Consider the following 15,159-nt stretch of genomic DNA (forward strand, 5'->3'; position numbering starts at 1 on the left):
TAAAGATGTTAAAAAAAAAAAAAAAAAGAGTCTGCCTGCCAATGCAGGGGACATGGGTTCGAGCCCTGGTCCGGGAAGATCCCACATGCCACGGAGCAGCTGGGCCCATGCGCCACAGTTACCGAGCCTGCGCTCTGGAGCCCACGAGCCACAACTACTGAGCCCGCGAGCCACACCTACTGAAGCCTGTGCGCCGAGAGCCCGTGCTCTGCAGAGGGAGAGGCCACAGCAACGAGAAGCCCGAGCACCGCAACGAGCCGTGGCCCCCGCTGGCCGCAACTAGAGAGAGCCCGCGCGCAGCAACGAAGACCCAACGCAGCCAAACATAAATAAATAAATAAATAAATTTAAAAAATTAAAAAAAATTCCATGTATTGGTTCCAGATCTTCCCTCATCTTCCATGTGCAAGACCTCTAAAGAGTAGAAGACAACATTCACCTCTCCCTAATTCTCCTCTTGTATAGGCTGAACATTGTGACTTTTTTTCCAGTGTCCTTCCACTGACCCTGTTTCCAGATTCTTCCCTATCCTGCTCACTCTCTGCAGGATGCACTCTAGGCTACAGACACACAATGTCTCACACAGCGTGTCTTCCCCCTCACAGGAGCCCCTACCCCTCTGTTGACTGGAGTAGGGCTCTCATGTCTCTTTGCTCACAATTTCCACTGTTAGAGGTTGAAAGATACTTTGAGGAAGCTAATGAAAGAAGCAGTGAGGGTGAAAGCTACCAAATAGGAGGCAAAGGGAAGCAAATGCTGACAAGTAAACATTGCACATGGATAACTGAAGTATTTATCAAACATCTACTAAGTGACAGTCGTGGGGCAAGGCAGGAGAAGGAAGCAGAGGTTGGTGACTGAGAGCTGATAAGTGTATGTATAAGATGACAAAGACTCGCTTTCTACAGTCTGAGCAGCTCATCATTAATCAAGGAAACCGCTTCACACTGAAAGCCATCCTGAAGGTGCTAATGAGATTGCCCGCTGCTCTAACATAGACTATTCCCAGGCACCAGAATTTGTAGAGTAGCCTCTACTCCATTTTTATTTACTTGGTAATTATATTACTGCTTAGTCCACCAATGAGCTACAAATTAAGAGATTCTGTCTGCGCTGGTAGTCCCGTTCTCATCTTTTTTTTTTTTTTTTTTTTTTGCCGTACGCGGGCCTCTCACTGTTGTGGCCTCTCCCGTTGCGGAGCACAGGCTCCGGACGCGCAGGCTCAGCGGCCACGGCTCACGGGCCCAGCCGCTCCGCGGCACGTGGGATCCTCCCGGACCGGGGCACGAACCCGCGTCCCCTGCATCGGCAGGCGGACGCTCAACCACTGCGCCACCAGGGAAGCCCCCGTTCTCATCGTTAAAGGTTTATTTACCATCACCCAGACCCATTAGGATTGTAAAAAAACAAAAAAACCCACAAAATTTTAAAAATCAGTAAGTATATTTAGAAACATGAAGAACCACAAGTGCCATGGATCATTAAACATCTCTCACCCAGGTGTGTACGTAGGCAGCCTTTATAACAAGATTTCCTTTCAAAAAGACTAACAAAACAAAAACTTGCCAGTAACTTCATTCCTACCAAAGCAAATTGGAAATCTCCTTGGCAAATAAGGGGGAGAAAGAGATGATGGCTGTACCTCTATTCTTTCTGCCATATTAACAAAGTGAACAGACAGCCTTGTCTGAATTGGAAAAAGACTTGATAACATGTGTGCACACATGGGCGTGTGCATCTGTGTAGTTTCAGGGGTTCTGTGGAAGGTCAGTGATTGTAAGGCATCCGATGGCTCTGAGTCCCTCCTCTTCTCAGAGTAGGACCTCAGCCTGGCTTCATATCTGACCTCCACCTGCAGCCACAGGGACTGTGCGTATCATACGCTTTCAGCTTCTGTCTTGTTCTGCAGGCTCATGATTCCTTGTTACCCTGGGCTCCTCTGATTTGGCTCCCTCAAGAGGCCACTGTTCATCAGGGGAACGCAGGGCCATCACACAGGTTTAATTAGACATCACATCTTTCTCTCTTTCCGCTGTGACATCTCTTCTTGCGGGGAGCACTTCCCACTGGAGGGCACACAAGCTGGTGCTCCCAGATCCCTTGGGGATGAAGTGAAGATCCCTTCACTTCTATGTGGCAGCTCAGCCGGAGGCTTGGGGCTTGCCGCCTTCCTGCTGGATCTGCCTCTCCTTTTCCACCAGTGAGTACTGAAACTCTCCCTCCTATTCCGTAATCTAGCCACACTAGATTACGGCAATTAGTTGAGGCTGTCGCTAAACTGGCAGACATGACTTCATCCAGAGGAAAATCAATCGCACCATTTAGCCACACTCGTACAGTCAACTGTTGCCTTTTAATTTCAAAACTGATTACAAAATATAATACAGTGGTCACAAATTGCTCACACTATCCCTAACGCTCGCCCAATTCTTAGAGTTATGCGGAAGGTCTATCAACAAGTATAAGCATTATACAGCATCACCCCTGATGAAAGCCTCATAGCCTAATGGCTCAGACGGGGAGCATCAGAGGGCAGTAGACCTACAAAAGTGAACCCCAGCGTATGTCCTTGCAAATAATAAGAAACAAACTCCCTAAAGCACCTCAAGTGATGGTAACTTTATAGAAAGATTTCACCTTTCCTTACTCTCATCTATCACCAGCTTACCTGTAGTAATTCCCTGGTCAACACTAAGGCGTGGGGATGTCCCCTTTCTGGGTAAACTTACTCAACTGGCAGGTGATATCACTGTGAAAGCTTGCATCTAAATCCCTCTTTGTGAGCCACGGGAACTACACAAAGCTCTGGGGTGAGGTGGGAATGGCTGTCTTGTCAATCTATTAGCCAGGACCACCTGGTCTGTGTCTGGGAGAAAAGTGCTATTATAGTGAGCTTTGCTTCCTTCAGCTTCCCTATGGCATTTGATCTCTAAAAGAAAAGATCAAGGCATGAGAGCAGATTGCTTCTGGCTAAGAGCAAGAGAGAATGGAAAGAATCAGGGGCCCCCTTTCTTGACCCTCCCCAACTCGTTCGTTGTCCACCCCTGCCCTCACCGCCCCGTTAACACAAAAGAAAACAAAACATAACTAGCTGAGATTCTTTCAAGATGTAGGTGACTACTACTTTTGTGACTGGCTATTTGCACAACTCAGCAGACATAGTTGTCATTGTTTAAATACCTTCTCACTGGGCTAAAAAGTTAATGAGTAACTGAAAATGCCATCTTGGGGATGAAAAAGAGGGAGAACATTATAATGAAATTTGTTGGCCAGAACGTCGAGAATTTATAATTTTAGCTGCAGGCTTTGGGGGAACAAAATTAACTTATAACCCAATGGTACCAAATAATATTAATAATATTACTCTAAGTGGGTAACTGCTTTACAGTTTACAAAGTACTTTTATATCCATTATCATGTGTGTTTCATTCAACAACTTATGAAGTGGGCAGGTCAGGAAATATTTTATCATTATTTTTGCACATGAGGAATACGAGGCTCAGAGGAGTTGAGTGACTTTGTCCAAGGCCAACACTCGGAAGTCACAGAAGCAGAACTGAGACTCAGTCTCTTTGACCCTGTAGATGAAATGCCCTTCCTTCCTGTTATGTCTCAAGCTTCAGCGGCCCAAGTGTAGGACCGTATCCTGTTCACCCATCAGATGGGATCTACCTCCCAGTGTGAATGACACAGGGTCCCCTTACGCTGAGGTCACATGTTTGAGGGACTGATATCCCCAGAAAAGACGGGTGGGGGGAGTCACTACAAGATCTTGCCTGAGAAATTCGGAGATGGGTTACTTAGTGGGAAACAACCTTCAGCATAAGTGCCAAAGACCTGACGGTGGGTTTCCAAGGAGTGCAAAGGAAGTAGGACAGAATACATTTTGGGAAAACTGCCGCACTCTATTCCTGGACTTGCTACCAGCAGGGAAGTATAAATAGATATATTACTGTATCCACATGTATTTTGAGCTCTGAACAGGACTCAATAACTTTCCCATTAAAAAACCCCAGGACATTTCATTCTCCTACAAATCTTCTACTCATTCTTCAGCAGGCAATATGTTTTGTTCTAAAGCATGAAAATGTTGCAGAGAGTTCCTCCACTGATGCCACCCTTTTCACCAAACCAACCCATTAGTGAATTTATTAAAACGTGGGACTACCAGCCCACATTTGTGAGCGTTTGATCTGACAATTTAGAAGAACAGTTAAGCCACTGAAGTGTCCTTCCTCTCTTCTATGTGCACGAGCGTGTTAGGAACAGAAATATAAGGTTACATTTGATCCACTAAAAAAAGAAAGAAAAAAAAAAGTCACTGGCTTAAAAAATATTTTCTAATCTCTGTTTTTGGGGAGTCACTGTTTTTTCGCCTCTAGACTGTAAAGTAGCTGTAGGGAGGGAATGCTGGGTGCAGAGACTCCTGGGGCCCACAGCTGCGAAGGCTTCATGGCCAGAGGGGCCTACCTAGACCTGGATTTCACCTTCACCCTCACTCCCAGACAAGGAACAAGTGACACGTTTTCTCTGTTCAGTCCTCACACTGACACGGAGAGACCGAAAGTTTCTTGCGGGCAAACATTTCCACAAGAAACGTTTGTTTAATATGGCAAGAAACAGCCATTTGGTTCCAGTATTGGTTCAAGGCCTAAGCCCAAGACGTGTTTCATGAACTGTCCCCCTCAGCCTGCCACCAGCCAGCTGAAGCCCCTCTTATTCCCAGGCAGCAACAAGGAGCGTTTCTGTCTTCTCTAGTCTGTTTCCGCTTTCCTCAGCCAAAGAAATAGGCTTTCGCAGTATCCATTCTTTGGCCCAGCTTGAGACAAGAATATCTTTGCTTTCTGACTCGTTGCCATAAAGATGTTAGGCTCGCCAGCGTGCTCTGGCTATACCCACAGCATAACACAAGCTGGAGCAAGAAGAGGCCCAGGGAGGACAGGAGCGAGGGAGTGGTAACACAGACGTCTCTGAGACAGGTACTTCTCGCCGGGAGTTGTTCTGTGAGGGTATATTTCAAAATGTGTTTCCAACAGTAGGCATGCAGGTGTGCGCGCCTACAAGAGTGTGCGCACGTGCGCAGGTGTGCGCAAGGGCGTGTGTGTGTGTTCCTGTGTGGGTGAGACTTGGCAGAGAGGCGGCACATGCTTCAGATGCTTAATCATCGTGTCTCGGCCAGGGACACATGGCCAGAGCTTGCAAAGCTTCTCAGGGATCAGCCCCAGCCAAAGCACTGGGAGTAGCCAGCTTCCCCAACGGCTTACAATAAGAGCTCTGACAAGGCCAAAAACTAGGAACAATGCTGATGGCAACCTGGCAACAGAACGGTCAGCTTATCACACCAGGTCCATCATGGATGATCTATCTTTGGAAGGGAGTCCGAACACGTGTGTTCGGGGTAAGCGTTTGATAACTCACGGGCTAAATTCAGTCTTTGCCGAAAATACGTGCCGAACTAAGGTTGCTGAAAAAGCCGAAGAGCTTCCAGAGACTTTGGAATAGTAACAACAGTTTTGCACAGGTTACAAAAGCACTTTCACCCTCATTATCGCATTTGACTTTCACAAAAACTCACTGAGGTAGACAAGGATGATGATCCCCATTTTACAGCTGGAGAAACTGAGGCTCAGAGCGGCTATATAACTTGCTCAAGGTCCTACTGTTAGCAAATACGCTAGAACTAGAACCCAAGTGTACGAATCTATCACAGGGATGACCAGAACCCAAGGGACCTAATCTATCACAGGGATGACGGGTCTTGGGCCTATTTTATACTTCCTAGAATACGTAGCCCACCGTGGGGGCAGGTTAGTGGCTTCTTCGATGCTTCAAGGATTAAGCCTAAAGGCCAAAAGAGCTCAGTCAGAAGGTGGTAACGACTGTAAACAAATCACCTAGGGAGCTTGTTAACATGACCTTACGATTCACTAGGTCTTGAGGTGGGGCCTGAGATCTGCATTTCTAACAAGCTCCCAGCTGATACAGATGCTGCTGCTCCACGGACCCCACCTGGAATGGCAAAGCGTAAGGGGGTGTTGCTGAACGTTGGTTACCTGGTTTTAGTTGCTTTTATGAGTCTTAAACAAACAAAAAACCAATGCGATTAATTCTAATCTGTATCTGCCGGCTCTCGGAGCGCCCATAGGTCGGCAGGAACAGCAACAGACCAGTTGCTTTAATAGTAGATAGCATTTTATGAGTGTTCACTAGGTGCCGGGCACTGTTCCAATAGCTTTGCATGGATTATTTTATTATATTATATTTATTTTTGCATGGCCACAACCCTATGAAACAGGCTGAGAGAAAGGAAATAACCCACCAAAAGGGAAGCGTATTAGCCTCGTTCTGAGAAGTGAAAGGAACAGGTCAAGCTGTAACTGTGGGTAAGAAGACATCGTCTAAGGGTCACCTCAGCAGCAATTAAACAATCAGAAAGAAGGGTCAGACTCTAAGCATAGAAATAAGAATTACAGAAAAAGAGAGCACTTGGGGAACTTTAGGATGAAGAGTTTTAAAAGTGAATACAGGGCTTCCCTGGTGGCGCAGCGGTGGCGAGTCCGCCTGCCGAGGCAGGGGACGCGGGTTCGCGCCCCGGTCCGGGAGGATCCCACGTGCCGCGGAGCGGCTGGGCCCGTGAGCCGTGGCCGCTGAGCCTGCGCGTCCGGAGCCTGTGCTCCGCAACCGGAGAGGCCACGACAGTGAGAGGCCCGCGTACCGCAAAAAAAAAAAAAAAAAAAAAAAAAAAAAGAATATAGCCCAGAAGGCCTCGAAACTACTCAGAATTTCTTATGAGCACCCTGGCATACAAGTGTGCTGAGGGGCCTTGGTAAGAAGCCTGGCTACTTTGACTGGAAAAGTCAAAGGAGCCAGAGTAGGGAAAATGAGATCTCTTTTCACGTGTAAATAGCTCAGGAGAAGAAAACAGGGAACCTGCAAGGTCGGAAGAAGGTGTCCCCAAAAGACTCCAGGAAGCACCTTGCCAGGGACTAAAGCCAAATAAATGAACATAATCACAGACTGCTGGCACGAGAATGGCTGGCGAGAGATGTCTGGGCATCCTCTTCATTTTACAAATGGAGAAACTGACTTCTAAAGAGAGGAAGGGGCTTTGCCCCGGGATACATGGGACTTAGAAGCAAAGCCAAGAATAGAACCTCGGTGACTTGTACTTCACCCAGTGCAGCGAAAGATGGGAAGAAGTGAGCCGGGGAAGTCGGCCAACAGGACCTGGCTGGCTAGAGCACAAAACAACTGCTGAGGGACAACAGGGAGATAGAAGAGAACCTGAACATACTCTGAGCCTTGGTTTTTATTTTCAAGTTGTCTTTCGGAGGAAGGAATTTGGATGTTCTGAATGAGATGGCGGTAAACGCACACAGTGTTCCAAGTCTAGCTGACTAAGTGGATGTTGATGAATCACCAGGACCAGGTGGCATCTACCCAGATCTTGGGTAAAACTGTGTGACAGCTGACCGAAGTGTATAGCCTGTTATTCCAAATAGCTATTGTGCCACGAGCCTGGCAGATTGCCAATGAGTCTTCTCTCCATGAGAAGCATTTCAAAGGGGACCCAAGGAACTCCAGGCTGGTAGGATCACTGAACATGTGAGGCAAGTGTAACCTATTGGGAGTAAGGCATCATTTTCCCCGTAAATTAAATTAACCACCATTTGTGTAGCGTCTTACAGTTTACAAAGCACTTAGGGTAATCACGCCTAATTGACTAGAATTGAGAGGATAAATGTGCATTTGGACAAAGGGAAACCAGTGGAGGTAATCTATTCAGATTTTGAAAAGGCCCTTGACAAGGTCCCAGACCAAACACTGTTTTAAAAAGTTAAGTCGCCATGGAACTGTGGAATCGTGTTTTGAAATGGATAGGGAAGTGGCTTATAGGCAGGAAAGCAAGAGAAGGGATAAGCAGGGACTTTTGGAGAAAGGTCAACAGTGGTATGTACTAGGGATCAGCGTAGAGACCAGTTACGAGTTTGTTAAATCATCTGGGCAACCTTTAGATGACCAAAAGCTTTTGAGGGTAGCAAAGCAGATTTGTCCAAAGAGTGGCCTCTGAAATCTGAATCCTAACTCTCGACCTTAGCCACTGCATGACCTTAAGCAAATTACTCTACCTCTTCCAGCATCAGTTTTCTCATCTGTAAAGTGGGAATAATAATAGTGATGTTGTGAAAATGACATGAGGCAGTGCCTGGAAAGTCCTGGCACAGTGCTTGCAGCATGGTAAGTGTCCAATAAACATAAGCTTCTATTATTTTTACTTATTATGTTTATTCAACATTCTTTTCATAGGATGCCAGGCTCTGAGCAATCATGTTATGCCCTAGGAATGGAACTTGGGAGCCACTGCAGACTATTTCTTGAAAGCACTGGCAGAATTTGTTTTAGTAATTCAGAGGACAGAGATAACTGTAGACTGAGATGGTTGTGAAAGACTTCATTGAAGGAAACTAATAATTATGGAGCACCTAGTGTGTTCCAGATAATGGGTCAGATGCCTTACAAACTTTCCCCCTCGATTTGATCCTGAAATAGTCCTATGAAGTTGGGGTAATGATCCCCACTACGATGGATGAGGGAATGCAGACTTAGATAAGAGGCTAAGAACCGACCCAGGTCCTGCTAGCTCATAAGGAATAGAGCCAGAATTCAAATACAAATTTACTCTACCCCTAAACCTATTTTTTTTTTCACTGCATCATACCTGCAATGTACTTTTAGGGATGGGTGTAATTTAAGAAAAAATAAAAGAGGGGTATCTATATAGAAAGAAATAAATGTGGGCAACGCTATGAAGACAGATAAGAACAGTATGTCTACTCAACGCTATGAAGACAGGTAAGAACAGTATGTCTACTCACGCGTGAGTATGGTTGTTCTTGCCAAAGTGCAGGGTTCCTGTGGGGCTACTGGTGGCAATTGAAGCTGAAAGGATACTTTAGGCTAGACCAGAAGGCCCTCAGAACTCTGCTAAGGAGTCTGAGCATTATCTTCCAGGCAATGGGGACAGGAGATGCTTTAGAAAGATTAACCTGGCAGCTGTCCAAGATAAATTTGGTGGAATCTTCTGCCTGGGTCTCTGATTCTTTGTTCTCTGATCTGCTAGCCTAAGGCTCTCAATACTCCTGTCTTAGCCTAGAAGACTGGAGATGTGATTGAAACAGCATATGCAGGGGCGTGAAAGGGGGAGAGAAAGGAAACAGTGAGATAAGCAGAAAAAAAAATTACAGATCATCTACAGTGATTTGGTGCCCAACTGTATATGAAGGGCAAGGGAGAAGAGTCAAAGATGACTTCAGTTTTAAGCCTCAGCAACTGGGAGAATGGTCGTGGCATTAGAAAAATAAGGATATTAAGGGAGGAGCCAGTTTGGGATGGTCTGTTGATACGTTTGATTTCCGACACATAGAGCTGGGGGTAATCGTGGGAAAGCCAGGAAGAAATGACTAGTAAGCAGCTGGAGATGTGGGATGGGAGCTCAGGAGAGCAGTTAAGATTGGAGGTAATGATTTTATGAATTATCCCCATAATGGTTTAATAGTTAAAGAATGCTCACTGCAGCATTATCCACAACAGCCAAGAGGTAGAAACAACCTAAATGTCCATTGATGGCTAAATGGATAAAGAAATCATGGTGCATACATGTAGTGGAATATTATTCAGCCTTAAAAAAGAAGGAAATCCTGTAGTCATACGCTACAACATGGATGAACCTTGAGGACATTACGGTAAGTGAAATAAGCCAGTCACAGAAGGGCTACATGATTCCACTTAGATGAAGTAGCCAAACTCATAGATGCAGAAAGCAAAAGGATGGTGCCAGGGTTTGAGGGAGGGGGAAAGGGGAGTTAGTGTTTAATGGGGACAGAATTTCAGTCATACAAAATGAAAAAGTTCTGGAGATCTGCCGTACAATCTGCATATTATTGACAATACTGTACACTTAAAAGTTTGTTAAGGGGCTTCCCTGGTGGCGCAGTGGTTGCGCGTCCTCCTGCCGATGCAGGGGAACCGGGTTCGCGCCCCGGTCTGGGAGGATCCCACATGCCGCGGAGCGGCTGGGCCCGTGAGCCATGGCCGCTGAGCCTGTGCGTCCGGAGCCTGTCCTCCGCAACGGGAGAGGCCACAGCAGAGGGAGGCCCGCATACCACATTTTTTTTGCCAGAATGGAGGAAAAAAAAAAAAAAAAGAACTTACAGAAATCATAAGAAAAAAAAGGAAACTGCCAAAATGGGTAAGATCTGTGCTTTCTCTGGAAAAGAGAGAAAAGATAGAGGCTTAAGGAGAGACCCAGTTTCAGGTAGGATTAGAAAGAACTAGTAAAGGAAAGAGGCTAAAAAGAAAGAGGAGCTTGCAGGGAAGTCTTAAGACCCAAGTTAGATTTCCAGCTCTGCCATTTAGATGAATCTCATTTCTTCTCTGAGCCCCAGTTTTCTTATCTGTAAAATGGAAACACGAACACCTATCCATATGAAAGTATTTTGTAAATTGGGCTAATCGATACAAATGTGACTTGTGAGGGAATATTTTTTGTTGTGGTTGTTTTGCCTTCTTGACAGCATCAGCTCTCTATTTTTCTTCTATTTGTTTTCACCTAGCCGTGCAGTTATGTGTCATAGCCTATCAGTGTTAGACTACTTGTGAAAAAAAAACCAAATATGACATTCTAAAAAGAGAGGGTCAGCTAATGTCTTTTCCTTTGAAAGTTACCCCATCATTGGTTTTCACCAGACTCTCAAGATTGCATTTCTTTTTTCATCTCTTTTTATAACTGAGAAGAACCAAGGACATCCCCAGTAGGAAACAGAGCCAACTGATTTAGGTCAGTTCATTTTAGACAACGAGAAACAGGAAGTTATCCTCTACCCAGGTCCAGAGATTTAAAAGAAAAGAAAGGCTACCTGAAAACTTCATTTTCTAGAGTGTAGTCTTTCCTTGAAGAATTGATGGCATTGTGTGTTGCAGAGATTTTAGGGGAGTTATAGAGAGCAGATTCAATTGGTCTTTAATTCCTAAGCATCACCATTTTAGCTCAGATTTGAGCCAGCACTAGTCAGTTACCTGCAAGGAAGCGGAGCTGGTTCTTCACTTTCATCATTCCATCACCAGAGCCTCCGATACACTCATCTTCATCATCACCGCAGTCTCCACTTTCAAGCCCTTCCTCATCAAGGTTTTTATCCAAAACTCTACCCTTGGGCACAGACATGGTCCTCAGGAGCTGAAAGAAAACAACCAGGATTGTAGCAGCTCTTCATATTTCTCAGGCAGGGCTAAAACAGCGTGTTATTAACAGGAGGCGTTAAAAAATGTTAAAAGAGTTACACAGAAGGTTTTAAAAATCATTTTCAAACTTAAATAGACGTACACTGCTTATACTCTCTAGAGTTGCATACTTCTGGACCCTTCCATAGCATTTGACATGTTTCTCCACCCTTCCACTCTACTCCCACCATCCAGTAGCCAGAGTGTCTCTTGTATCAGAACGTTCCCATGTCTTAAGTTCCTGAACGCCTCCACGGGAGGAGAATTCACTGATGAGGAACTTAAGACATGATAGGCAGGGCGTATTTACAGGCTGAGAGAACACCACGTTCAGAGAAGACGTCTGTGGAAGCCCTCTCTAACTATATTTACATTCACTAAGTTAAAGCAACAAACGCATCACACTAAATGAAGAGAACAGCAGTGACATTTTATACACATTTAAATGAATACTTACAATTAATTGCTTCGTATTATGCCCTGACCACTAGAAAAACTTTAAAAATATCTCCTTCTTCCACAATTTCAATAAGATGCTTTGAAATTCATTTTGCTTCATCGTAGACCATATGCCTAATAAGAGGCATGTCTGTTTTCTCCTTCAGTTTCTGGGTTTTCAGTCACACAATCAATGCCTTTCTAATTTTATGGTGACTCCTGCCTCTCAAATGTCTCTCCATTGACTCAGAAGCCCAGCTCAAAGCATGAGTGGTCTCTGAGGGCAATTTTACTTTTCCTCACCCTCTCTCTCCAAGGCTGTATTCCAACATCCTCTATTCCTCCTCTAGCTTCTGCCCCATCATCCATTTTTAGTTCTAAATCTCATTCCCACCTTCCATTTTTAAATAATGGACAACAAAAGATGCTGGATATGCAGAAAGTGAGATTTCTGCAATTGCAGAAGAGGTATCTGGAAGAAAAAAAATGCTGCATACATAACACAGGCACATCTTGGTTTCTGTGGCTTCCACTGTCTGTGTTCATTGTCACTGCAAAATATACTCTTATGCTCTCCACCTGTGATTTAGCTGTTACACCATGATCTACTTGCAACAAGCTACGTATCATACAGAAATGTGAATGCAGGTTGGTTTTCCTTTTTAAGCAAAGAAAGAAAAGTCCACAACTAAAAGCTGGTTCGTTCCTGGCCAACGACCTCTAATGTTGTCTGAGAAGCCAAGCCACCTCCCATCTCCCATTCCAGCAGCACCTCCCCCGCTGCTGCTCTAAGGCATGTGCTTCTCTACCCCTCCTCCCAACCGCACACAGCTAAATGTATAATACACACACACAGGCTAGGATAAGCTACACCAGCACTTCTCTAAAGTTTAGAATTTAGGACCCCTTTATAATCTTAGTGGGAATCCCAGGGAACTTTTGATTCTATATAGTTATATCTATCGTCATTACCATCTTAGAAATTATAACTGAGAAATTAAAAAAAATATTTAATAACTAATTTAAACATAACAATAATAACCCCATGATATGTTAACATAAATAGCAATTTTGGAGTTGAGGAAGATGGCGGAAGAGTAAGACGCGGAGATCACCTTCCTCCCCACGGATACGTCAGAAATACATCTACACGTGGAACTGCTCCTACAGAACACACACTGAACGCTGGGAGAAGACCTCAGACCCCCCAAAAGGCAAGAAATACCCCCACGTACCTGGGTAGGGCAAAAGAAAAAAGAATAAACAGAGACAAAAGGACTGGGGGTGGCGGGGGCGGGAAGCTTCGGAGCCGCGGAGGAGAGCGCAGCCACGGGGTGCAGAGGGCAAAGCGGAGAGATTCCCGCCCGGAGGATCGGTGCCGACCGGCACTCACCAGCCCGAGAGGCTTGTCTGCTCACCCGCCGGGGCAGGTGGGAGCTGGGAGCTGAGGCTTGCGCTTCGGTCGGATGCAGAGAGAGGACTGGGTTTCGTTGCGTGAACACAGCCTGAAGGGGCTAGGGCGCCACGGCTAGCTGGGAGGGAGTCGGGAAAAACTCTGGAGCTGCCGAAGAGGCAAGAGACCATTGTTTCCAGGTGCGAGAGGACAGAAGATTCAGAGCGCCGCCTAAACGAGCTCCAGAGACGGGCGCGAGCCACGGCTATCAGCGCGGACCCCAGAGACGGGCATGAGCCGCTAAGGCTGCTGCTGCCGCCACCAAGAAGCCTGTGTGCGAACACAGGTCACTCTCCACACCTCCCCTCCCGGGAGACTGTGCAGCCCGCCACTGCCAGGGTCCCGTGACCCAGGGACAACTTCCCCGGGAGAATGCACGGCGCGCCTCGGGCTGGTGTAACGTCGCGCTGGCTTCTGCCGCCGCAGGCTCGCCCCACATCCGCACCCCTCCATCCCCCCGGCCTGAGTGAGCCGGAGCCCCCGAATCAGCTGCTCCTTTAACCCCGTCCTGTCTGAGCGAAGAACAGACGTCCTCAGGAGACCTACACGCAGAAACGGGGCCAAGTCCAAAGCTGAACCCCGGGAGCTGTGCGAACAAAGAAGAGAAAGGGAAATCTCTCCCAGCAGCCTCGGGAGCAGCGGATTAAAGCTCCACAGTCAACCTGATGTACCCTGCACCTGTGGAATAACTGAATAGACAACGAATCATCCCAAATTGAGGAGGTGGACTTTGAGAGCAAGATATATTATTTCTTCCCCATTTCCTCTTTTTGTGAGTGTGTATGTGTGTGCTTCTGTGTGAGATTTTGACTCTGTAGCTTTGCTTTCACCATTTGTCCTAGGGTTCTGACTGTCCGTTGTTTTTTTCTTTTTCTTTTTAAAAAATACTTTTTTCTTAATAATTACTTTTTATTTTATTTTTTATTTTAATAACTTTATTTTATCTTACTTTATTTTATTTTATTTTATCCTCTTTCCTTCTTTCTTTCTACTTTTTCTCCCTTTCATTCTGAGCCGTGTGGATGAAAGGCTCTTGGTGCTCCAGCCAGGAGTCAGGGCTGTGCCTCTGACGTGGGAGAGCCAACTTCAGGACATTTAAAGAGGTCTCTAAGCTACAGGCTCTAGGTGATCCAGCCAGGCATCAGGGCTGTGCTTCTGAGGTGGGAGAGCCAAGTTCAGGACACTGGTCCACAAGAGACCTCCCAGCTCCACATAATATCAAAAGGCGAAAATCTCCCAGAGATGCCCATCACCATGCCAAGATGCAGCTCCACTTGATGACCAGCAAGCTACAGTGCTGGACACCCTATGCCAAACAACTAGCAAGACAGGAACACAACCCCACCCATTAGCAGAGAGGCTGCCTAAAATCATAATAAGGCCACAGACACCCCAAAACACACCACCAGACGTGGACCTACACACCAGAAAGACAAGATCCAGTCTCATCCACCAGAACACAGGCACTAGTCCCCTCCAAGAGGAAGCCTACACAACCCACTGAACCAACTTTAGCCACCGGGGAAAGACACCAAAAACAACGGGAACAACGAACCTGCAGCCTGCAAAAAGGAGACCCCAAACACAGTTAAGATAAGCAAAATGAGAAGACAGAAAAACACACAGCAGATGAAGGAGCAAGGTAAAAACGCACCAGAACTAACAAATGAAGAGGAAATAGGCAGTCCACCAGAAAAAGAATTCAGAATAATGATAGTAAAGATGATCCAAAATCGTGCAAATAGAATAGACAAAATGCAAGAAACATTTAACAAGGACCTAGAAGAAGTAAACAGGAAACAAGCAATGATGAACAACACAATAAATGAAATTAAAAATACTCTAGAAGGGATCAATAGCAGAATAACTGAGGCAGAAGAACGGATAAGTGACCTGGAAGATAAAATAGTGGAGATAACTACTGCAGAGCAGAATAAAGAATGAAAAGAACTGAGGACAGTCTCAGAGACCTCTGGGACAACATTAAA

At 45.8% G+C, this 15,159-nt stretch overlaps 1 protein-coding gene across 2 annotated transcripts in view; it reads right to left on the reverse strand.

The window, feature by feature from the left end:
• GPC3 (glypican 3) overlaps positions 1-15,159 on the reverse strand; it is a 457,215-nt gene that overhangs the window by 55,087 nt on the left and 386,969 nt on the right. For both annotated transcript variants that reach the window (XM_024128233.2, XM_024128234.3), the window contains exon 7: positions 11,077-11,236. In XM_024128233.2, coding sequence (XP_023984001.1) covers positions 11,077-11,236 — 160 coding nt within the window. The remainder of the gene's footprint in view (positions 1-11,076; positions 11,237-15,159) is intronic.

This window comes from Physeter macrocephalus, chromosome 21 (genome assembly GCF_002837175.3).
Source record: "Physeter macrocephalus isolate SW-GA chromosome 21, ASM283717v5, whole genome shotgun sequence".
Lineage (NCBI taxonomy): Eukaryota > Metazoa > Chordata > Mammalia > Artiodactyla > Physeteridae > Physeter > Physeter macrocephalus.